Raw genomic sequence first — 20,515 nt, 5'->3', positions numbered from 1 at the left:
ACATGCAACACAGACAAAAGCAGATTGTAAAACAATATATAAAAGGCAATTCCATGTCTTTGTAGGTAAAAATGATCAATTACTATTAATCTTCTATAGTTTCAGGCAAATATACATGTATAAACATATATGTGTGCACATAGTTTTATATATCCATATATGGGGGGGGAGCCTAGGCTGTGTATATATAACTTAACATTAATGATGGTTATCTCTTGGTGTGGAATTACAGGGGTTTTTTGTCTTTGTACTTACATATGTATTTTATTTTGCATACACTCACTGTGTACCAACTATGTCAATAATAACAAAGATTCTTAAAACTTAACTGTGAAAAACACACTTTTGCATATAACACCAGGTGTTATATGCAACTGATGAATTACTGAACTCTATACCTGAAACTAATGATCTCTATATGTTGGCTAATTGAATCTAAATTTTTAAAAAAACATACTTTTGCATCTTTATCTTGTAAATACACACAATCATTATAAGACTGAGTTGTAATGACATCAGTTTCCATTTACCCAGAAGGTGCCTCTCAGTGTCTAAGTTAGACCCCAGGAAAACTTGTGATTTTCTCAAACTACAGCTCAGCTGCCACTAGCTCAGAATTATATTTTTCTGCCTGCAGGATACAGAAGGGCTCCTCCTGGGTCCATCCGTATACTGCGGCCACCCCAAAGGTTCTCAGAGAGGCAAGACTAGCTGAAGTTGAGTACACAGGGCCCCAGATTTGTTGGTGGGAAGTATTAGTACACTCAGTAATCACAAAAACACAAACCCTAATTAGTCAGGAGGCCTTGGACTGGGGCCCAGGCATGGGCATTTGCTTAAAAGCTCCCCAGGTGATTCTAATGTGCAGCCAACATTAAGAACCATGGCCCTAATGGATTAATTTACTAGGGGGTTATTTGAACATGGAGAGAGGTAAAATGAAAGCAGAAAGGATTTGCTTGACCAAGGCCAAGTGGATGCATGGCCCAGGGCCTATGAGAATGAATTTGCAAACAGAATAAAAGAACATGGAGTGTGGGGTGGGCAGTTCTTCCAAAAGAGAGGGAGGTCAGTGGGTAGACCTCTCTCTCAAGTTCATGGTAGAGCAATCTCTGATATTTCAAACCGGGAGAATGTTTAATGATAGCAGCTTGCTGTCGGGATACTGGTTATCTCACAAAATCCAGCAAGGCCCAGTTTTGATGCTGATGCCAGGGGACGGAAGCTGTTTTGGGCACCAGAGGCTTCTAGCCTTTTCTGTTAGAGGATACACACTGACACGCTAACAAACCCTGCAGTAGAGCAGTGGCCCTTTGAATATTTTTTTACTCTGTTTTAGGAAATCATTCCGTAGGAATTTCTGTGGAATGCCTTTGCTTTTCGTGCACAGGTTTATAGTGGGTAAAAGCTAGGGAGCCCACAGAGGTCTCCTGGTCCTTGTCCTTTATTCATATCAGGAAACTGAAGTTTTGACTTGTGCTCAGTTTCCTAAAGCAGGAGCTAGGACTAGACATGGTTTCTTAACTAACTCCCTTCGAGAATCCCTGAAATCCATTACAGCTTCTGATTTGGACTTGTGACGTGTCTCAAGCAGGGTGGCACAAGGGGTCCTGTTTTTATTCCGAGTGACTGACGAGGATGTTCTTGTTCAGAACATGCTGAAGTTATGTATCAGCTACCATTGATGGATACTGAACACGTGCCAGCCCTGAGCTATTGGCTTTATATTTATCATGTTTCATCTCTGCACCAATACTCAAGGACATTATTATTTCCATGTTACTGTGCAGAACACTGAGGTCACACAGATAGAATGAAGGCCATCCACGACGGAAAGCCTGTTCTAATCGTGAGAGTGTGCGCAGTTTCCACAATGCCACTGCCAGGCACGATGTCCCCAGAGCTGAGTCAGGAAGGGAAGTGTCCCACTCTTCTGCCCTGTGTGCCCTTGTGACCTTGTCTCATGACCAGTTAAGCCCTGGCTTTTCCGCCCCACTCTTTTTCTTCCTGTGGAGCTGCACTGGGTAGAGCCCGACCACCTCAGTGTTTTAACAACCTGACTGTATTTGATTTATTTTGTAAGGAGTGGTTCTATATCTCACCTGTTTTTAATGGAGTTTCGTTTTGCTACCCAGCATAATCTTCGTTCCTGTGGTTTAGGTGGAAGAAAATGCTGTTAAGCTCAGCGAGAGTCCTAAACAGATGTTCTGCATGTCTCTGTGTGTAACATTAGCAATGCATCACTTCCAGACGTCTTGGCCTGGCCTGCCAGCATCCTGCGCCCGTGCCAGACACATTCTGATAGCAGGCAACAAGCAAAAACTGAAGCCAGGTTAAACCCAGCAAAGTCAGTGGATTCTCAGTCTTGAGCACATTATCATCTGGGCTGGGGGAAGGGCTACCCGCTCTCAGGCCAACTAGCTGCCCTCGATTCATGCTGTTTTAAGAAATCTGACAGTGTAAAAATCTGAACATGATCCTATCCGCCTGAGCAAATTATTATCTTTTATGAAGATTTTTCATTTTAAAGAGAGATTTGTCAAGAGTTATCCCTTGCCAATTAACCTTCTCCTTGTAATGAGAAAAAAACAATGGTGGTGCCGTTGCGAGAGTGTGACTTAAAACTTTTATAAGCTCCTTCCATAACAGATCCGACGGCAGAACACACAAGAGCTGTCTTCCGTAAAGCACACAGCAAGGGTTTTCTGTCAGAAACAGTATCAAGGGCAGGAATGTATTAGGGTAATACCTGTCTGGTGACGGATTCAAACCATAGCGGTGTCTCTCTGCCTGGGAGGGTTATGTGGCATTCAGATTATATTTCTGAAGTTCTCCCATATGTACTGGGCAAGATTTGATGCCGTTAAAAAGGTAATACAAAATGACAGTGCCTCACCCCGTGTGGCTCGCCTTCAGGCAAGTGGAGGAAAGGGACCCTGTAAGGTGACCTCTCAAGGGCTTCCTGCCGTAGCGTGACTCTGAATGATAAGCAGCGGCCTCAGAGCTTACATTCTGACCTTGTTCCGTCTAAGTCCTCGGGAGGGCACTGATAGGAGGGAGGGCATGCCGTTCGATCTTCTGGAATCTTGACGTGGTCACTAAAGCCGCATCTTCTCAGGTTTCTGTGCCGTGGTGGAGTTGCGTTAGCCTGGGACAGCCGGGGAATGGGGACTGAGAAGTAGACGGTCTATGGTCTAAGACAAAGTTAGCCATCAAAGTGATGTACAGCATTCAGTAGTGATGGCAGACAGGGCAGGACAGTGGCTGGAGGGCAGTGGGGAGAAATGACAAAAAGGTCTCACCTGAGCCTGACCCCTGAATGGGATTTCTCTGTCCCCTTCACCTTCCTGCTGCACTGCTCAGTATCTTGATTAGGGAGAGGTGATACACATTGTAACAGATCAGAATGATATGAAACAAACGAATTGCTCTTTTCAGAGAGATGGTACACATTGTAACAGATCAGAGGGATATGAAACAAGCAAACCTCCAACTAGCCCACAATACTGCACCCACCCTGACAGGGATGGGCACATTCCATAGCCTGGAGCTTTTTCATCCAGACTATGATAGCTGCTAAACCAATGTAGGATCCCTTTAAATATGTTCTCAAGAGCTCCTTTTTTCCCCCATCACACAGAGTGAAATAACATCCCTTACCTGATCCGTTTACCTGATCCGTCTTCTGACTGTATAGAAAGTAGGGACTCGCTGGGAGCTCACTGCTCTCATCATGCTGATAAGAATCTAGCAATGCAACAGAGAGGAACTCCAGTAAGCCTGAGGGAAAAGAAAATATAAAATAAAATAATAAATAAATAAAAGGAATGAAGCAATCACCCCCAGGAAAATATTGCACAAGAGAAAAACATGAAATTAGAATGAAAGGGGAAAATATGAACAACGTAATCCATACCATCGGCAAAAATAGAGAAAATGTTTCATTTATAGAGGTGGACATACAGTGATATAGGAAATCTGTCTGCTCCATGTAAATTTATTAAATGAAACTTTCTTTTTCTCTTTCTTTCTTTTAGATAAAAAACCTCTTCATGAAATAAAACCCCAAAGTAAGTTATTTTTCCTCTTGTGAATATAATTCATTCTCATATTTGCTGCCTTACTGTTGTATTTGTTTAGGAGCCAAACAGAATTGAAGCTTTTGCGAAAGACCCAGGGTTTTCAGGGCTTCTCCTCATTGGGTTTGGACTCTTGCATATCAGAGGTTGAAATTGAAAGGAAATATGCACACCCTTCCCCTCCCTCCAGTAAAAGTAAATCTCTCCTCTTCATGCTGCCTGCCTGTAAGTTCATTTCTCTGCAAATGTCATCTGGGATTCTTATTGCTGAGGAGATTTATAGCATTAAAATTAATAAATATTTGTCAGTACAAGCTTCCAGGAGAGCAGCCTTGGGCAAAAGCCCAACAACAAGCCTTTCCACCTAGGAGGAGGGGGCACCTGAGAAGCAAACTGTGAACTCCATGGCAACTAGGTAGATAAGAATCTAGTATTCCACAGCGGAATCATCAGGACCTGCAAAGTTTGGTGTCAGTGCTGTCTCAAGCTCTCCATCCACAGGCTTGCCTTCTGGGGAGGCCTTTGCCTTATGTGGGCTGTACACAGCCAGCAGATTTGGGAAAAGCTGTGCAGCATGAATGGTTGACTGCTCAGCCTTTGACCCTGTGGTTTTCAGCCTTGGCTGAACTTTATAACCACCTGGAGGCCTTTTAAAAACCCCAGTTCTCAGGCTGTACTTGGGACCAATGCGATCAGAATTGGGGTGGGTTAGAATCCCTGTTTTTTGTGTTTAAGATATAAAAACGTTAATGCATATTTCAATACATATTTTTTCCCTTGAAGTATAGTTGATAGACAATACTATATACACAGTGATTTGACTTTTATGTACATTAGGAAATGACTTCTGTGATAAGTCAGTTACCATCTATCACCATACGTAGTTATTACGATATTATTGACTGTGATCCCTTATGCCGTACTTTAAATCCTGTGACCTATTTGTTTTATAACTGGAAGTTTGTACCTCTTAATCCACCTCAACTATTTCCCCCACCCCCACACCCCTCGGGTCAACCAACCACCCCCTTATTCTCTGTATTTATGAGTCTGTTTCCATTTTGTTTCCTCGTTTGTTTTGTTTTATAGTTTCCACCTCGAAGTGTAGGAATGCTTATTTATTGAAAGAGCCTCAGATTCCAACGTGCAGCTTGGGCTGAGCGTAACTGTCTTAGAACAATATTTCTCAAGAAGTGGATCAGCAACCATGTGCACCAGAATCTTGGGGTGTGGTGGGAGCTTGTTAAATATACTCCACCTCAGAACAGAACAAATGAATCAGAATCCCTGAAACAAGGTGGGGGTATGGGGGAAAGGTCCTCCTGGGAATCTGTGTGTTCATATGTTCTCCACATGATCCTGAAGCACTCAGAAGTGTGTCAGGCATTCCGGGGAGATCTTGAGATGGAGAAGCCTCAGCAACACAGTTCTCAGTAACAGGAGAGGTAGCGAGCTGCCTGGTTTTGTTTATAAGCCTGTAGAAGGTGTCCCTGGCCAGTATCTCCCATTTTAATATAAAGCGGATGACTTTTGATCTTTTAAATCCTAGGGTACTAAAATTCAAATAGCTTGGGAGAGCTAATAGCTTTTATGAGCTAACTTCTTTGAAGGAATTAAGACCCTGTGAGGATAGACAGAAATAGGTACCTTGGGACAGGGGTCAGGAGATGTGAGAACAAAATCCAGGAAAGCTGTTGGGTTCAGACTGCATTAGGTTCCTCCAGGCAGGCTTGAGAGATAACGGGAGTGGGGGTGGGGCATTACTTACAGAGTCTTACAGAGTCGGAGAACTTAACAGAACCAACACAAACAAACTTCCTTCCTTAACTTTTTTCCCCTGAGGTCCCCTACCCATCAAATCATGAACGGTACTTAGGGAGTGGTCCCCTGACATCCTGCGTGCTTGATTTTGAACTCAGGAAGGTTGAAGGTGGGGGAACCGTGTTGTGTATGTGTGTGTACGTGTATGAGGGAGGGAAGGAGGGAAGGGAAAAAATCGGGTCAGTGAATATTTGGCTTGAGCCTGTGTCAAGAGCTCAGGGTGACAGGGTGACAGCTGGACTCCCAACTGCCTCCTGGTGACATAGCCTTGCCCACCCCACCCCCGACTGGTGGTCACGCGGCATACCCCCAGACAGGATCATGGGTATCCATGTGGTGGCTGTCGTGAGAGTTACTTAGGAATGTGTTTTTTTGAAAATTAATTTCATGCTTAGTTTGTGAGTCCTGTGCCATTCTAATTTGGTTACATCTGTACTTCCAGCCATAAACCCCACAGTAGCTATTTCTAGTCCTCAGGGACTCCTGAATTAGTTTTTGCTTGGGGTTCTCGCTCATGAACACCATGCTTAATTGCTGGATACTGCAACGGAATCGCTTAAACTGTTTTAATTTGTGATTTCCTAAAAATAAAACCTTAACAGAATCAATGTGATTGCAAAAGGCTCCCAGAGGAATCCAGTTGGGGTTCTGTAAGCTGCACGGTTAGGAGTGCATTATACGAATTCAGGCTGTGGTTGTTCCGTGAAAGAGGGGCTTAGTTTAAAGACTACATGAATCATCACTGATGCAAAATCAAAGTCAATTATGAAGATAATTGAGAAACAACCTGTTCCCATATATAGCTGTGCTCATGATCCTCCACGAGGCCTGGTGGATAGAAGACATTACTCAGAGCTCGCGAGCGGGGCTGAGTGAGAGCAGGCGGGCCGAGAAGCCAGCTCTGAGTTGTAAAGAGAAAGTGAGGTCTTAAGATATCTGTTGGCAAATCATAATGACAAACTGGGGAAAATATGTGCACCGCATAGCTCATGAAAGCACTTATTGTAAATGAGATAATTTAATCAATTACGTTTCCTAATGTACTAAACCGAATGTTTCATTTTCTGCTTCTGCACATCTTAAATTATCTTCAGGTGCTTTATGAGATTTAATCATAGTTAATAGAAACTTCATTACCATCAAATGTGCTTTCAATAAATGTTGTGTAACAATGTCAGGAGGTGCAGTAAGATATAGTAGGTTCTGAATGGCAAACACGCACCCCCAGAGTCAGACGGGAAAAAAGGCTGCCTTCAGACAATGGGACTCCTAGGAGGCTTGGGGCCGTGGCTTTTCTGAAAGGCCATGGGCTCCAGAGGTGTGGCTTGTCCAGCATGTTCATCTTAGCAATGAAAAGGATTTCACTTTCCCCTAAAAAGTAACCGAGAACCACACACGCACACACACTCACGGTCTTCTCTTCATCTCCTTTCCATGTAGCTGTTTTGCATCTAGCAGCAATGGCTGCTCAGCACAAATCCCATTAGCACGTCCAGAGTCCAGAGTCGGCCACCTTCTGGACCTTCATCTCAACTTTTTCCAAAGTGACTTTCTCCTTCTCTGCCCATGTTCTTCAGTCCTGCATCCTGTCCGTACTTCGGTCATACCACACCATCAGCTCACTTGTCCGTGGGTGGGGACTTGGGCAGTGTCTGGGACCCCTCTTTTCCCTCTGCTGTCTCCTGCTCTGCTTATTACTCAAATCATTACAGTCTACCACCCGGATGGATCTCTAGTTCATCAGCATCTCCCCATTTTTAGTCTACCCATATCCATCCCTCTGTTCACTCAACAGCTGTCTGTTGAGCGCTTGCCACATGCTGGGAAGTGGTGGTGGGGAAGCGCTGAGCTGAACAGGCACAGCTTCTGCTTCCACAAAGCGTCCGGTTTTAATGAGTGGAGATGGATGGTTGCAAACAAACCAGAAAAAACCCAGAGTGCTGATGGTAAGTGTCATGAAAGGAAATGAAGCAGGGTAAGGGGCTCAAGCAGGGCCAAAAGGAGCGTTGCTTTTTTTGTATAAAGTGTTCAGAGCAGGTCTCTGTTTAAAAATTACATTTAAGAAGAGACCTGAAAAAAAAAAATTCTGGATGTCTGGGAGAGATTGTTCCAGACAAAGGGAACACCAGAGGCAAAGGCTGCGTGGTGGGGACTTGCTTGGAGTGTCTGAGGAACAGCAAAGAGGCCAGGATAACTCAAGCAGAGTGGCAAAGGGAGGAGTCCTGATAGCTGAGATCAGAGAAATGGGATGAGAAGGGAAATTGCCAGACATATCATAGGCCATTGTAATGACTTTGACCAAAGGGAAGCCCTTGAGCATTCGTCATAGTGACATGACCTACTATTTTCAAGGATAAGCTCTACTTGTTGCATTGACTATTAACATAGAGTGGATCAAAGCAGAAACAAGACCTATTGCCGTGATCTACTGTAACCATAATCTGTTATAGTAATCTAGGCTGTTCCAATATGGAGGCCCTAACGTTACCAAGGTTTAAGATGACTGTGGCTTGATGTAGATAGATGACATTAGAAATTGTAAAAATGGGTCATACTTGGGTAACTTTGGAAGGCAGAAAGGATTTGCTGATGGACTGGATATTGAGTGTGAGATAAAGAAAGGTTTCAGGCGTGATTTCAAAAGTTTGGCTATGGCAGCTAGAAGGATGGAGTGATGATGGAGAAAATGTGGTCTAGCAAATCCAGAGGGACAATCAAGAGTTCAGTGTGTTACTAATGCTAACTTTGAGATACCTCTTCAACATCTAAATGGAGAGGTTGAGCAGGCAATTGAATATATGAGTCTTGAGGTCAGAGGAGAGTCCTGACTGATGACATAAATCTGAGGCTTGTCAGTGTCCAGATGATATTTAAAGCCATTAGGTTGAAAGCGATCCCGGGCTAATGAATGTGTGTGGACACGGGGAAGAAAGCGGAGGACTGAGCCCTGCGGGGCATCAACATTTAGATGCAGACGAGGTCAGAAGTCACTGCAGAGAAGACAGAAAAGTAATAGCCGCAGAGTAAGAGAAAAATCAAAAGAAAAGAAAATGGCGTCCCGGAAGATAAGTTTAAAAAGTTCAGGCCGTCTTCATTCCCAGCCAGGATTTCTACAGTGGCCTCCCTGGATTCAGTCTTGCCCGTCGTCAATTTATCTCACCTTTCCAAAACATAAATTCTTGTCGTACCATCTCCATGTTTAAAGCTCTTCAATTGCTCACTGTTCGTTCTAAGATCAAGTCCAAGCCCAAGGTACTAAACAGGTATGTGATCTGGTCTCAGCTTCCCTTTCTTAATCATCTCTCTCAATCAGCTTAATCATTAGGTAAGCTCCTTCCTACCTGCTCACCACTTCCTATATTCTTCAGCCAGAGAAAGCTTCTGGGTTTTCTGGATACCCTTTACCCATTTTCACATGTACGTTCTGCTACTTCTGCCCACAACTTGTTCCCACCACCTGCTCCTTAACTTGTTAAGTTCATTCTTCCTTCATCTCCTTTGCAAGACTTTCACCCATGTAGCCTCCAAGCACTGGTCTGGTTATTTACCCAGTATCAGACAATTTCCCTAATTCTCTACTCTATTTTCATTGACTTGATGCGGGTCTGGATTCCCATTCCCATTCTTGGACCTAATCCCAACCTGAGTCTTATTTACTCTTGTACCTGTAGCATTCACCACTAGCCTAGTATGAACTAGATGCTCAGCAAACACTGGAGTTAATGCCTTATATCCTCCTGTTAACTCCTCATGAAGTCTTTTATTGTTTAAGGTGAAAATAAAGTCTGCTTCTAAATATTTTTACTCATTTATGTAGTAACTATTTATTATACAATTGTTGTATATAAATAGTCTTGCCCCAGTGAAGCATGAGGGGAAAATAAGAAATGTTTCATCCCCACAACTTCAGTACAACGTAGAAGATGATAAATGACTTGAGAAAAGGGGAAGGAACAATTTCGGATAATCATTTATTTTGTACCAGATATGAAGTTAAAGCCCAAAAGGTATGCTTTCCAGAACCATTTCCATCAAAGAATGGCCCAAATGTGTCCTTAAAGACTAAAAACAATGTATACTTTTCTCACCAACACCCATCACATTCTATATCTTTTCTAAAAATGTACTGCCTTCATCCGTATTGGAATTATATGGAGCCTGGGATTCCCCATCTTCTGTGATCTTCACAGGGCTGGGGAATGCCTCACAAGATAAGGGGTCCACACAACATTTAGATTTTTTTTTTAAAGATTTTATTTATTTATTTATTTGACAGATCACAAGTAGGCAGAGAGGTGGTGGGGGGAGGGGAAGCAGGCTCCCCGCTGAGCAGAAAGCCCGATGCAGGGCTCGATCCCAGGATCCAGAGACCACGACCCAAGCCGAAGGCAGAGGCCTTACCCACTGAGCCACCCAGGTGCACGTACATTTAGATATTCCTTTCTACGAAGACTTGAATAGTGCCTTGAGCCCATAGAACTGTCTGTGACTTTGGGACCTACCTTTACATTCTCAACAGAATTTTAGGCTCTTCTAAGCTAACATTAGGCTACTGGCATCAAAGCTAATCTTCTAACCATGCTTTAAAACACTTTTTTTTTCCCCCATCATTTTTCTTTACCTCCTACGGATTATTTTCAATTACATAAATACAGCACTTTCTGCAAATTGCATGACTTGCTTTGTCCTTCAGCATCATCCCTACTGTGAATCAATCCAATATGTCTTTACAGGCAACATTTGTAATTTTCTTACCACTTCCAATACCCTTATTATCCAGTTTTTATCCTATCATGAATGTATGTCCTTTCAATGACATTGTTGACTCTGCCCTTAATGAATGTGATGGGAGTTTGTTCATTATATACCTCAGAACTAAGCACAGAGGAGTAGTTGAGAGACCAATATGTTCTTCAGAAAGAGGGTAAGTTGGAATATGAATTTTCAGGTCCCATCTTTCCACTTGTCAGTGTTTTCCAAGTTTAAAGAGTTTGTGCCTTCAGTTTTTAGGATAGTACATTAAATAAAGTGAAGTCATTTCTCTCAAGGGCTGGAATTCAACTCATTCTTTTTGACTATCTCTACTCTAACTTGGTCTTCCTGTCTGATGGGGAAAAGCACAGTTCTTTTGCAGCCAAAGGTAGAGTTACCAAATAAAAGAGAGGACCCCCTAGTTAAATTTAAATTTCAGATAAAGAAATTTCTAGCATAAGCATATATCAGATGTTGCATGGGAGATACACTAACATTATTGTTGATCTGAAATTCAAGTTTAACTGTGTCATATTTTTATTTGCTAAATCTGGCAGCTTTGGTTAAAAGGAGGGGTATAACGTGCATGAATGTGCACTATCAAAAAACACTTTATAAAATAGATTACCTTTATTGCCAGTCTTGGAAGAATAGTTAAAATTGAAACAGATATTAGAGGGTCAAGCCTTTCAGTAGGAGCAAAAAATCTGATTCAAAAAAATAAATAATAAAAAATTCTCCTGGAGTACAAGATCTACTTGAAAAAATGAGTAATCAGACTTGGCCAGAGAGTAGGGTCCATATGAATGAGAAGTGGGCGAAAGCTTTTGAAAAATGGGATGGTGCAGAGCATAAAGTATCTTGAGCCATGATATAAGTCCTATTGGAGTGGACTCAGTTCATACTGGAGAGTCGTTGAAAGGTGTTGGAGTGGCAGTACCAGGACTGTGTTTGGGAAGATGAATCCACATGTAAAATGGCTGAGTGACCAAGACTGTGTATACTAGGAAAGATGAGACCATACACCATGGGTGTCAAGTGGGTTATCTCCTACTGAGATTGAGACGTGAGAGGCACTGCAGATGTAAGGAGTAAGATGTGTGAGTGGCTGGGGAAGGGCTCAGTGGGGACGAAGTGAAAGATGACTCTTCAGCCTCACTCCTGGTGTCACATTACCTGAAAAAGGGAATTCAAGAGAAGAAAATATTTGAAGAGATAAGAATGATGAATCTAGAAGTCAGATGGCAGATCTGAGATGTTAGCACAATAGGCAAGTAGTTTCGTCCAATGAGAAGGAAGGAGATGTGGCCTGAGGTCTGCAGACAGGAGATGAGGCAGGACATCACGGAGATCACCAATGGAGAGTGTTAGGTATCAAGGAAAAAGTTAGCACTGAGAGCGATTATCCAATTAGATTGGCCTGGAGAAAGGAAAGGGGCTAAGAGCTGACCTTTCAAGTCTGTTTATAGAACTTTGAGAGTGGAGGGTGGTTACTCAGAAAGAAGAAGGTAGCGGAATTGAGTTTAAGGAACGTTTTTTCTCTCTGTAGAAGGAGGGTTGGCTTGGCTGGTCCACCACTGCAGAGCAGTGGGAAGGAGTAAGATAGAGAACATGACTGTTGAGGCAGTGGTTGTAAATAACCTTCAAGAAGGAACAGTGCTTTGGCAGAAAGACAGACCTTAAAGGGTAAGAGAACAACCAAATTTAGAAATACTGGACTAATTAAATTATCATACAGCCTGGCAATGGGCAAGGCAAATGTAAAAAGAAATGAAGTGTGTCTCCAGGTTCTAACAGAAAGACCTACAAGATACTGTATGGGGAACAGCGACAAAAAAGCGAAGTACGGTAAAGGAAATATAATGTGGAGCCTTTAGGATAAAAAAAGATAAAGGACATTCACACACACGCCCCCCCCCCGCCCAAAGTCTCAAAGATACTATTAAGACTGCTTCTGGAGAAGAGCTAGTTGGAGGATGCATTTTCTCCTTGCATACTGTCCATTTTTGTATTTCCTAAAACATTTTCTCCCCTTATGTATACAGGATAACAGTTAACTGGTTGGAGAAATTATGCATTAAGAAAACACATACTGGGTGGCTCAGTGGGTTAAGCCTCTGCCTTCGGCTCAGGGCATGATCTCAGGGTCCTGGGATGGAGTCCCGCATCGGGCTCTCTGCTCAGCAGGGAGCCTGCTTCCCCCCTCTCTCTCCACCTGCCTCTCTGCCGACTTGTGATCTCTCTCTCTGTGTCAAATAAATAAATAAAATCTTAAAAAAAAAAATTTTTTTTAAAAAGCACATACTAAGAAATGCTGGATGTTTAAAAAAAATGCTCAAAGTTCTTTTATACAAAGAGCTAAGAATCCATGGATATAGAGAAGACCACATCTTTGAGATGTTTGTCTGAGAGGAAGCTGGGGGAAGGATTTGGGGAGAGGTGATTTAAGAAGTCTAGACTGCGTGTGGAGGCAGAGGGCAAGGCTTCAGTACAGAGGAAAAGTTTGAAGATGCAAGACCAAAAGGGAATAATGAATGAGTCCGGGTCCCAGTGGAGGCTGGAGAGGGCGGAATCGGAGCCGGCCTGACACAGACAAGGAGCAGCTCTTCGGGGAACAGAGAAAAGGGAAGGAAATGTGGCTGAAGAAGCCGAGGAATTTTCGAGTTGCAGGGGAGTGAGCTCGCATGGGATGGCCTCCATTTCTTCAGCTGGAAGGAAGGGCAGGCGAACAGGAGGACGCTTACTGAACCAGAACAGCACAGGGCACATGGTGCATTTCAGAATTGGCACTTCGGTCATTCCTTACAACAGTAAAACACCACCACCACAAGAACAATAATGAGGTTTTTGACGAGAGATCAGAAAAGTGGAGGTGCTGATTGGTGAATGGGTTGTAGGATTCCAAGCAGTGCAGATATCATTGGAACGGTTCCCCATGGTTGACCGTGGCTGGCCATTTAAAAGCTATTTTCTGATGTGTTATTAAAAAACTTTGCCTTTCAAAGACAGCAAGGATAAACCACTGTAACAGTAATTTCCATTGTATGATATGTCAGCATCTTATGAAATACTCTGGCACATGACCTTGTATCTGCAGCACTGGCTGTGCAAGGGGCCAGGGGCAGGTCCTGAGATGCCTGGGAGCTGCCTTTCAAGGGGAGCAAGCACAGCAATAGCTTCTTTGATGGTGTGGGCTCCTTGATAATTCACCGTCTCTAGTATATGTCAATTCCGGTTGTTGGTTTTTCTTCTGAAATGGCAGCAGTGGTCATTCTACCATATTTAATCGGAGATGGGATTTGCTCTGCTCCTTTATTAATTTTGTGTAGCTATCTAATTCTCTAAAATAGACTTTAATCTGATACAGAGTTAAGCTCATAACATGAGAATTGAGTTATAGTCCCACTAATTAGTGGCAATGATCAGTATTTCACATGGGAGTCATGTGAAGAAAGGCAAACCGAGTAAACTGCCCTTGTATTTCGTCCTTTGGGGTCTACATTGGTTCCTCTAAATGACTAGGTATGATGGCAATTCCTAAAAACACAGAACTTGCGGATGCCTCATCCTTGCCTTAGGAATTTCACAGGGCTTCTGAAAGGCCAGTTACTCCTCCTCACCAGCTTTGACCAAAAATAAATAAATAAAACAACTGCAGACACTTGTCAAGTCATGCTTTTTTTGGCAGAGACTTTCTGAAAGTAAATTTTAGTCTCCCTCAGAACTACACCACACTTTTTTTTTTTAACTGCCCTCATTGCAGAAAAAGGTCATTTTAATATCTAACCAGAGTCCCAGTTGCTATAATAAAAGGCCACGTCTCCTTTTCAGTCCTTGTTAGAGATGGCAAAGTGTTGGTTACTCACGTCATCATAAAGGAAAAGGGTCTCTGAGTGCCTACTATGGCCTGTTCTCCTCTTGGGACAACACTCTGTGCATTAGAGATCACCTCAGTCACTTTACAGCTCTCCCTTCTCCAGGCCAGATGAGTCCATAAACATGTCCTCTCCAGGGTCCTCTCATTCCCAGCTCTCTATTCATCTTTTCAGCCTTTCTCTGCAGACATTCCTAACTCCTTCCAGCAACAGACATACTCCTCAGTAGTTCATGACCAATTTGGAATACAAGAGGTTTCTCAGTCAGTTTTCGGTTTTGTTTTCTTTCCTCTAAGATGTAGATTTTATGCAACATTTTTTAAATTAGTTCCAGAGGTAGAATTAGTGATTCGTTGGTTGCATGTAAGACCCAGGGCTCATTCCACCCTTAAAGCCCATCATCCAATTACGCCATCCACTCGCCTACCTCCCCTCCACCAATCCTCAGTTCATTTCCTAGAGTTCAACGTCTCTTATGATTTGCCTCCCTCTCTATTTTCATTTTATTTTATTTTATTTTATTTTTCCTTCCCTTTCCCTATGCAACCATTTTTTTTTTTTTTTTAATACCGCATGTTGGGTCTTTCCATGCTTTGCTCTGTGTGGCTTTTGGATCAAGGAAAGCTTTTGTGACTCTTGGATCAAGGAAAATGGGGGTGAAGACACAGGAAAGACGTCAATAACACATGGATACGTAAAGCTTCATTCACCAGAGAGGAAAGTATCCTGTGCCCATAGAAAGTGGAATAGCATCAGTCAGTTCAAAATCGCTCTGAGCAAACAGAACAGCAACACACGTGTCTGTGAGCAAGCAGACAGGTGTGAACACGTATATGTGTTCCATGTAAAGGGGGTCCCTGCGGCAGGAGTTTGGTAATCAACCTCAGACTGTGATTTCTTTAATGCTTCTCCTCCCACTGTTGGAGACCAGGTGAACAATCAATAAATAGTTGCAGTAGTTTGCAGATTTCTGTGGGAAATTGTAGAGATAGTACTGCTTTTAAAGCGTGTAAAGCAGTTAGGGAGAATGCATCGGCATTTAGAGAATTCAACAATAAAAAAATGATCCAAAAGGAGGTGTTGGAACCCTGAAGTGATGCTGGAGTTTAGAAGAACATGGTTGGCAGGGTTGGCCGGATTGGGCAGGCCAAGGTTGCTTTCTTGGAGGAGGTGGACCTTGAGAAGGCACCTGTTGGATGAGTGGTACCTAGATGCCCAGTGGGGTGGGGTGATATTTTATAATGACTTGCCATCCAGTATCAGGCACGCCTCTGGCAGGTAAATTCATGGTTGAGTTTGGGGTGTAGGGCAATGCAGCAAAGGGGAGCATGAGCACTGACATGACCATGAAGAAAGAGCTCAGTGCCTGGGTAGTGGTGCTGCCAGGTGGTCATGTGGTTGGAAAGACTCCTCTGGGAAGGAGCAATGGAAGCTTCCAGTACTTGGATGTTGAGTGTGTGCCTGCATGTGTATGTGCATGCCCGCGTACACCCCACATCCCCCCTTGTCCCATGAAGTCGTAGTGTAGAATATGGGACTAAATCTCAGATTCTTCTGGAGTCAGTTCTGAACACACAAGAAAAGCGAATGGGTTACGTTTTTAAGCAAACAGCCATCCTTATAGGGGAAACCACTCTTCTTTCCCGGAGGACAGATTAGCAAAGAGTGAAGCAGAGAAAAAAAGAACAAGAATAAGGCGAGATAAAAGCAGGTAGAGAGAAGAGAAAGAAAGAAGAAAGAAGCACTGTGGTCCAGCTTTGGAGAGGTTTGAGCTGTGGGTAAGGATGTCTGATTATTTCTCTCCGTACAAACACAGGTGGCGTCGAACGACTTGTGTCAGCTTTTGTCAGAACCTCATCACTACTGTTGGACAAGAAACAAGAATATGTTAATTTATCCGTGCATCCCCATTTCCATGGCATGGCTGGCCCTTCACAAATGTTTGTTGAATAAATGAAATTATTAGATTCTGGAGTTTTTAATTCCCCAGACAGATTGTTCTTGTAAAGTAAATACCACATTGCTTATCCTCCTGTAGGAATCGATTGACTTCTGGCTTTTAGATTAGACTGTCCCACCAAGTGCCAGGATAAACGTTATATGGACACGGTGCCCTCCATATGGTCTCACTCCCTTCTCGCCCCATCCCCATAGTCTCCATACTATTTTTTTTTTTTTTTAGTTCTGTAATTCAGTATTTCATTCCCTTAAGTCAAATAGATTCTGCAAATATTCTTGGGAAATGCATGGAACCATATCAAACATTTAAATCTCAATCTGCAGGCACATGTAGGGTCCTTTCCTAAAAACAGGGTTTGTGTTTGAGAAGGAAAATTCTGGTTGTCTGGATAGCATAAAGAGCAAGATAGGAATACAGAGGAACAAGCACAACTTGTTCCCGCTACTCGGTTTGGCCTCGGGATGTCCATTTCCAGCCGAACTCTTTAGCCCTGGTCATCCTCCTGGTTCCTGCTCCTGCCTGTTTTAGCACCTGGGACGCTGAAGGGTCATTGTCTCTCCTTTGCCCATTCAGCAGCTGCATTCAGTACACTGCCAGAATGTTTCTGTGTCTGTGCTTCGATGCTGAGCAGGTGTGTTCTCCCCAGATATGCCTTTTAAGCTGATAGTGTCATCAGTCAGTAGTGCCTGAGGAACTGATGGCAAGCAGGGGGGAGGCTAATTGGTTTCAAGCCAAAGTTCTCTCACTACTCCTGGTCCCCTGTTGTGTTCTGTGTCCTCTCTCCGCTCTGAGTACAATTACCTCATCCAGGGAGCTTAATTGAGGAGAAGGAGGGTGGGAGTCTAACCGGGGGCATAGGTGCCCTTCCCTTTCTCTAGGAAACTGAAAGTCTGGGATTGGCCCCACTTACCACATGCCTGGTTCTGGGTGGTCAGAGCAGACCATCACCCAGAAGCCTCCATCCCTTTGCCTCTCCCACCGGGACCACCGGGACACTGGAACTAAGGCCGGAGTCATGCCCTGTTTCTCAGCACCGTTGTGGTTGCTGACAGTGTCTTACAATCCGTGAACCTCTCAGATATCGTTCTTTTGGATGGTTACGCTCCCTTGCACGTTATTTGTATGTGTTTGCGGCCCTGTTGCTGAACCGGCTCTGCTTGATTTCCTCGTTCGCTCTTTAATTTGGTAGCACCTTATTTTACAGCCCACTAACTTTGTCAGACATAAATGCCTTTTACCTGTGTGGTTAGCAGCACTCCGTTGATAACGTGAGTACCATATTAGGCTGCACTGAAGGCGTGCTAAGCACCATGCAATTACAAGGTGAATATACGAGAGCTCTATTTTAGCCTCTAAACCCAATACAGGGTGACAGGGTCATTACTTTGGGACCTATGAAGTATACTCACCCATAATCCGTAGGGAGATGAATTACAGAGTTAGCGCTTCCAACCTCCTCCTTCCACATACTTTCCAAGATGTAGCCTCTCTCAGGGTCGCGTGATCTTGGATAATTCTCCTCCTGAACCGTAGTAGCCATGACGAATGTCTTCCGGAATGAACCACACCCACAGGACAACTAGCAAATGAGTTGGAAAACAGCTACAACTGATCTTGGGGGTTGGGGAGACACCCACATTCTCAATTCAAACTAACGCTTTTATTTTTGCTTTGCCTATGCATTCAATAGGATGGAGTAGGAGAGGTATGGGAGAAACAGCATGTACCCTTTTAGAGACCGGTCCTCCTCCACAAAAACGTTATTAAGTCTAGCACTTACTGGTGCTAGAAAACATTGACCATGGACATTGGAGCACCTAGGACCAAGACCTCCATATCTCACAACAGAAATTTTCTCATAATGATTGTAAATGTCTTAACCTGATGTTGTCAATGTTCTCTTAAACGGAATGATTTGTGCCAAAGCTAAAAAAAAAAAAAAAAGAAATCCTATTTGTGAGCTCTGGTCTTCTCTCTCTCAGCTCCTAGACTGTGTATGAGCTTCTCACCCCAGCCCCACTCTCTATGAATGCATGTGCCCCACATCATATAGAAGCAGAACAGTTCGCCCATGTTTTGTCATTGTATGTGGCTCTCATGTCCCCCCTTCAAGTAAAAATAAGATGCCAAAAAATCCTTTGTGGGTAAATATGACTTCCTAAACCAAGTCAGTTAAGGAGTTGTCTGTTTTTCCTTGAAAAATATTACATGCTTTGCAAAATTGATTCTCTTTAAGATTTTATGATGATGTGGTCAGCTACCTTAATGCAGTCAAGATATTTGACTGGCGTCCCTCTGATTTATACAGGGTATTTGAGAAACATGATTATGTGTAAGAGTAGAACTTACAACTAGCTACATATGTTATTTTGTCCGAGCGGCAGCTCCAAAAAATCCAATAGCATTTCATTTGGTATCCCAGGGTGGCTTTTCAGCTCTGTGCCTGTGTTGGCCATTTAGGATTTCTCTTGTGTCTTTCAGGCATTGAGAACGCCAGCGACATTGCTCTTTACTCGGGCTTGGGTGCTGCCGTGGTGGCCGTTGCAGTCCTGGTCATTGGCGTCACCCTTTACAGACGGAGCCAGAGTGACTATGGCGTGGACGTCATTGACTCTTCTGCATTGACAGGTGGCTTCCAGACCTTCAACTTCAAAACGGTCCGTCAAGGTCAGCGGCGTAGGTCCCCCCAACACCTCGTCCCCAGGACCATAGAGACTACGCTCACACAGGACCCCCAGTGCTCTCCGGCCCTGTGTGAAGGTAGCTCTTGGCACTGGGAGCCGCTGCCTAATTGTCTTCACGCATTAGGATCCCAGGCCCCGTGGGGTAGTCTGCCTCAGTCACTGGCTCCGAGGAAGACGAACGGAGGATCTCAGTTTACCGTTAACAACATTGTCAGTGAGGCGCTCCCATCTTTGATATGCAGTAAACTTAGCAAGTTATTTTGTCTCAGATTATCCAACTTTCTATCTTAACAAGACTGCTTTGAGACTATTTCATTAACTAAAATACTGATTATTCAAACCTGAGCGCCAATGACTTTCCCATAGCCTCCCATGCATATGAATTCTGTTACAGACTAGGTAGAGTGATTTGTGTTACTTCTATTTTGTAGAAGTGAAAAGGACTTCAGAGAATCTGTGATGGGTCAGGTAGCCAGCAGGGGAAGAAAAAATGAAGTTCCCAGCTTAAATGACTCTCACCTGTTGCCCGGTCGAGGCAATCTTTTGTTGGAGGGAGAAGGAAATCGATCATATCACACTATAGCCATGCTCATTTTCAAAACAGAGTCATTTAATTCTCTTATGTGAGCCAAATCTGTTTCTGATTGCAGGATGGAGATGAGCTATACATGGGTTTTGGTTTAGAAAAAATGAAACTATCTCCTTTCAGAGGGTGAAGTTTTCCACCTTGACCCTTCCTGTCAATATTATCACCTTTATTTCTATTTATTATGCATCACTAGGGCCTATAGCCCTGGACAAGAAGAAGTCTCACTGCTTGGTAGTGATTGAGGAGTGACTGGGTTCCAAAGTGGAATCCGAACACGCTAGAAACTGGGAGATGGCTGGTAGAGACAAAATGCTTTCTTGCCTGCCGCTCACTTCTGGGCATCAGAGTTTCAGGTCTGAGCCTGCTTCTCTGAAAGGGACACAGCCCCTTGACTTGGGTGCATAGCTTAGTAGATATGATTTCATTTTGAAGGGGCGGGGTGGGGGCAGGAGTGGGAAGTTGCGTGAGCCTGGTGGTGTTTATTACATGGAGCACTGGGTGTGGTGCATAAACAATTAATTCTGGTACACTGAAAAGAAATTTAAAAAATAAAAAATTTAAAAATACAAAAAAGAAAGAAACAGAAAAAAAATAAATACTGGGTTTAATGTAAAAAAAAAAAAAAGAAATCAAATGAAGAACTGATCTTTATACTCCATAAGAAACTGGCAAGATTTTTCTATCAAATATAAGGTCTCAAGGTCTCAGACTATAACATTTTAAAATAGAAGAAATACAGTCATTTGAGAGAGAGA

At 43.3% G+C, this 20,515-nt stretch overlaps 1 protein-coding gene and 1 long non-coding RNA gene across 8 annotated transcripts in view; one reads left to right on the top strand and one right to left on the bottom strand.

Annotated features, from left to right (window-relative positions):
* The window catches only part of UNC5D (unc-5 netrin receptor D), a 538,042-nt gene that overhangs the window by 446,124 nt on the left and 71,403 nt on the right, over positions 1-20,515 (top strand). For 2 of the 7 annotated variants that reach the window (XM_013059292.2, XM_013059289.2), the window contains 3 exons: positions 4,038-4,070; positions 18,178-18,192; positions 18,969-19,154. In XM_013059292.2, the coding sequence (XP_012914746.1) occupies positions 4,038-4,070; positions 18,178-18,192; positions 18,969-19,154 (234 nt within the window). The remainder of the gene's footprint in view (positions 1-4,037; positions 4,071-18,177; positions 18,193-18,968; positions 19,155-20,515) is intronic. The other 5 variants (XM_004758268.3, XM_004758264.3, XM_004758266.3 and 2 more) reach the window with 3 other exon arrangements.
* LOC106006443 lies at positions 2,796-3,774 on the bottom strand. The gene is made up of 3 exons (XR_001180477.2): positions 3,661-3,774; positions 3,303-3,366; positions 2,796-3,194 (listed from the first exon to the last, which is right to left on the bottom strand). It is a non-coding gene; the product is annotated as an uncharacterized LOC106006443 (long non-coding RNA).

Source organism: Mustela putorius, unplaced genomic scaffold (genome assembly GCF_011764305.1).
Source record: "Mustela putorius furo isolate JIRA1106 unplaced genomic scaffold, ASM1176430v1.1 tig00003976_pilon_pilon_pilon, whole genome shotgun sequence".
Taxonomy (NCBI): domain Eukaryota; kingdom Metazoa; phylum Chordata; class Mammalia; order Carnivora; family Mustelidae; genus Mustela; species Mustela putorius.
The sequence above is the reverse complement of the archived record's forward strand: the minus strand, read 5'-3'. Positions and strand labels throughout refer to the sequence as shown.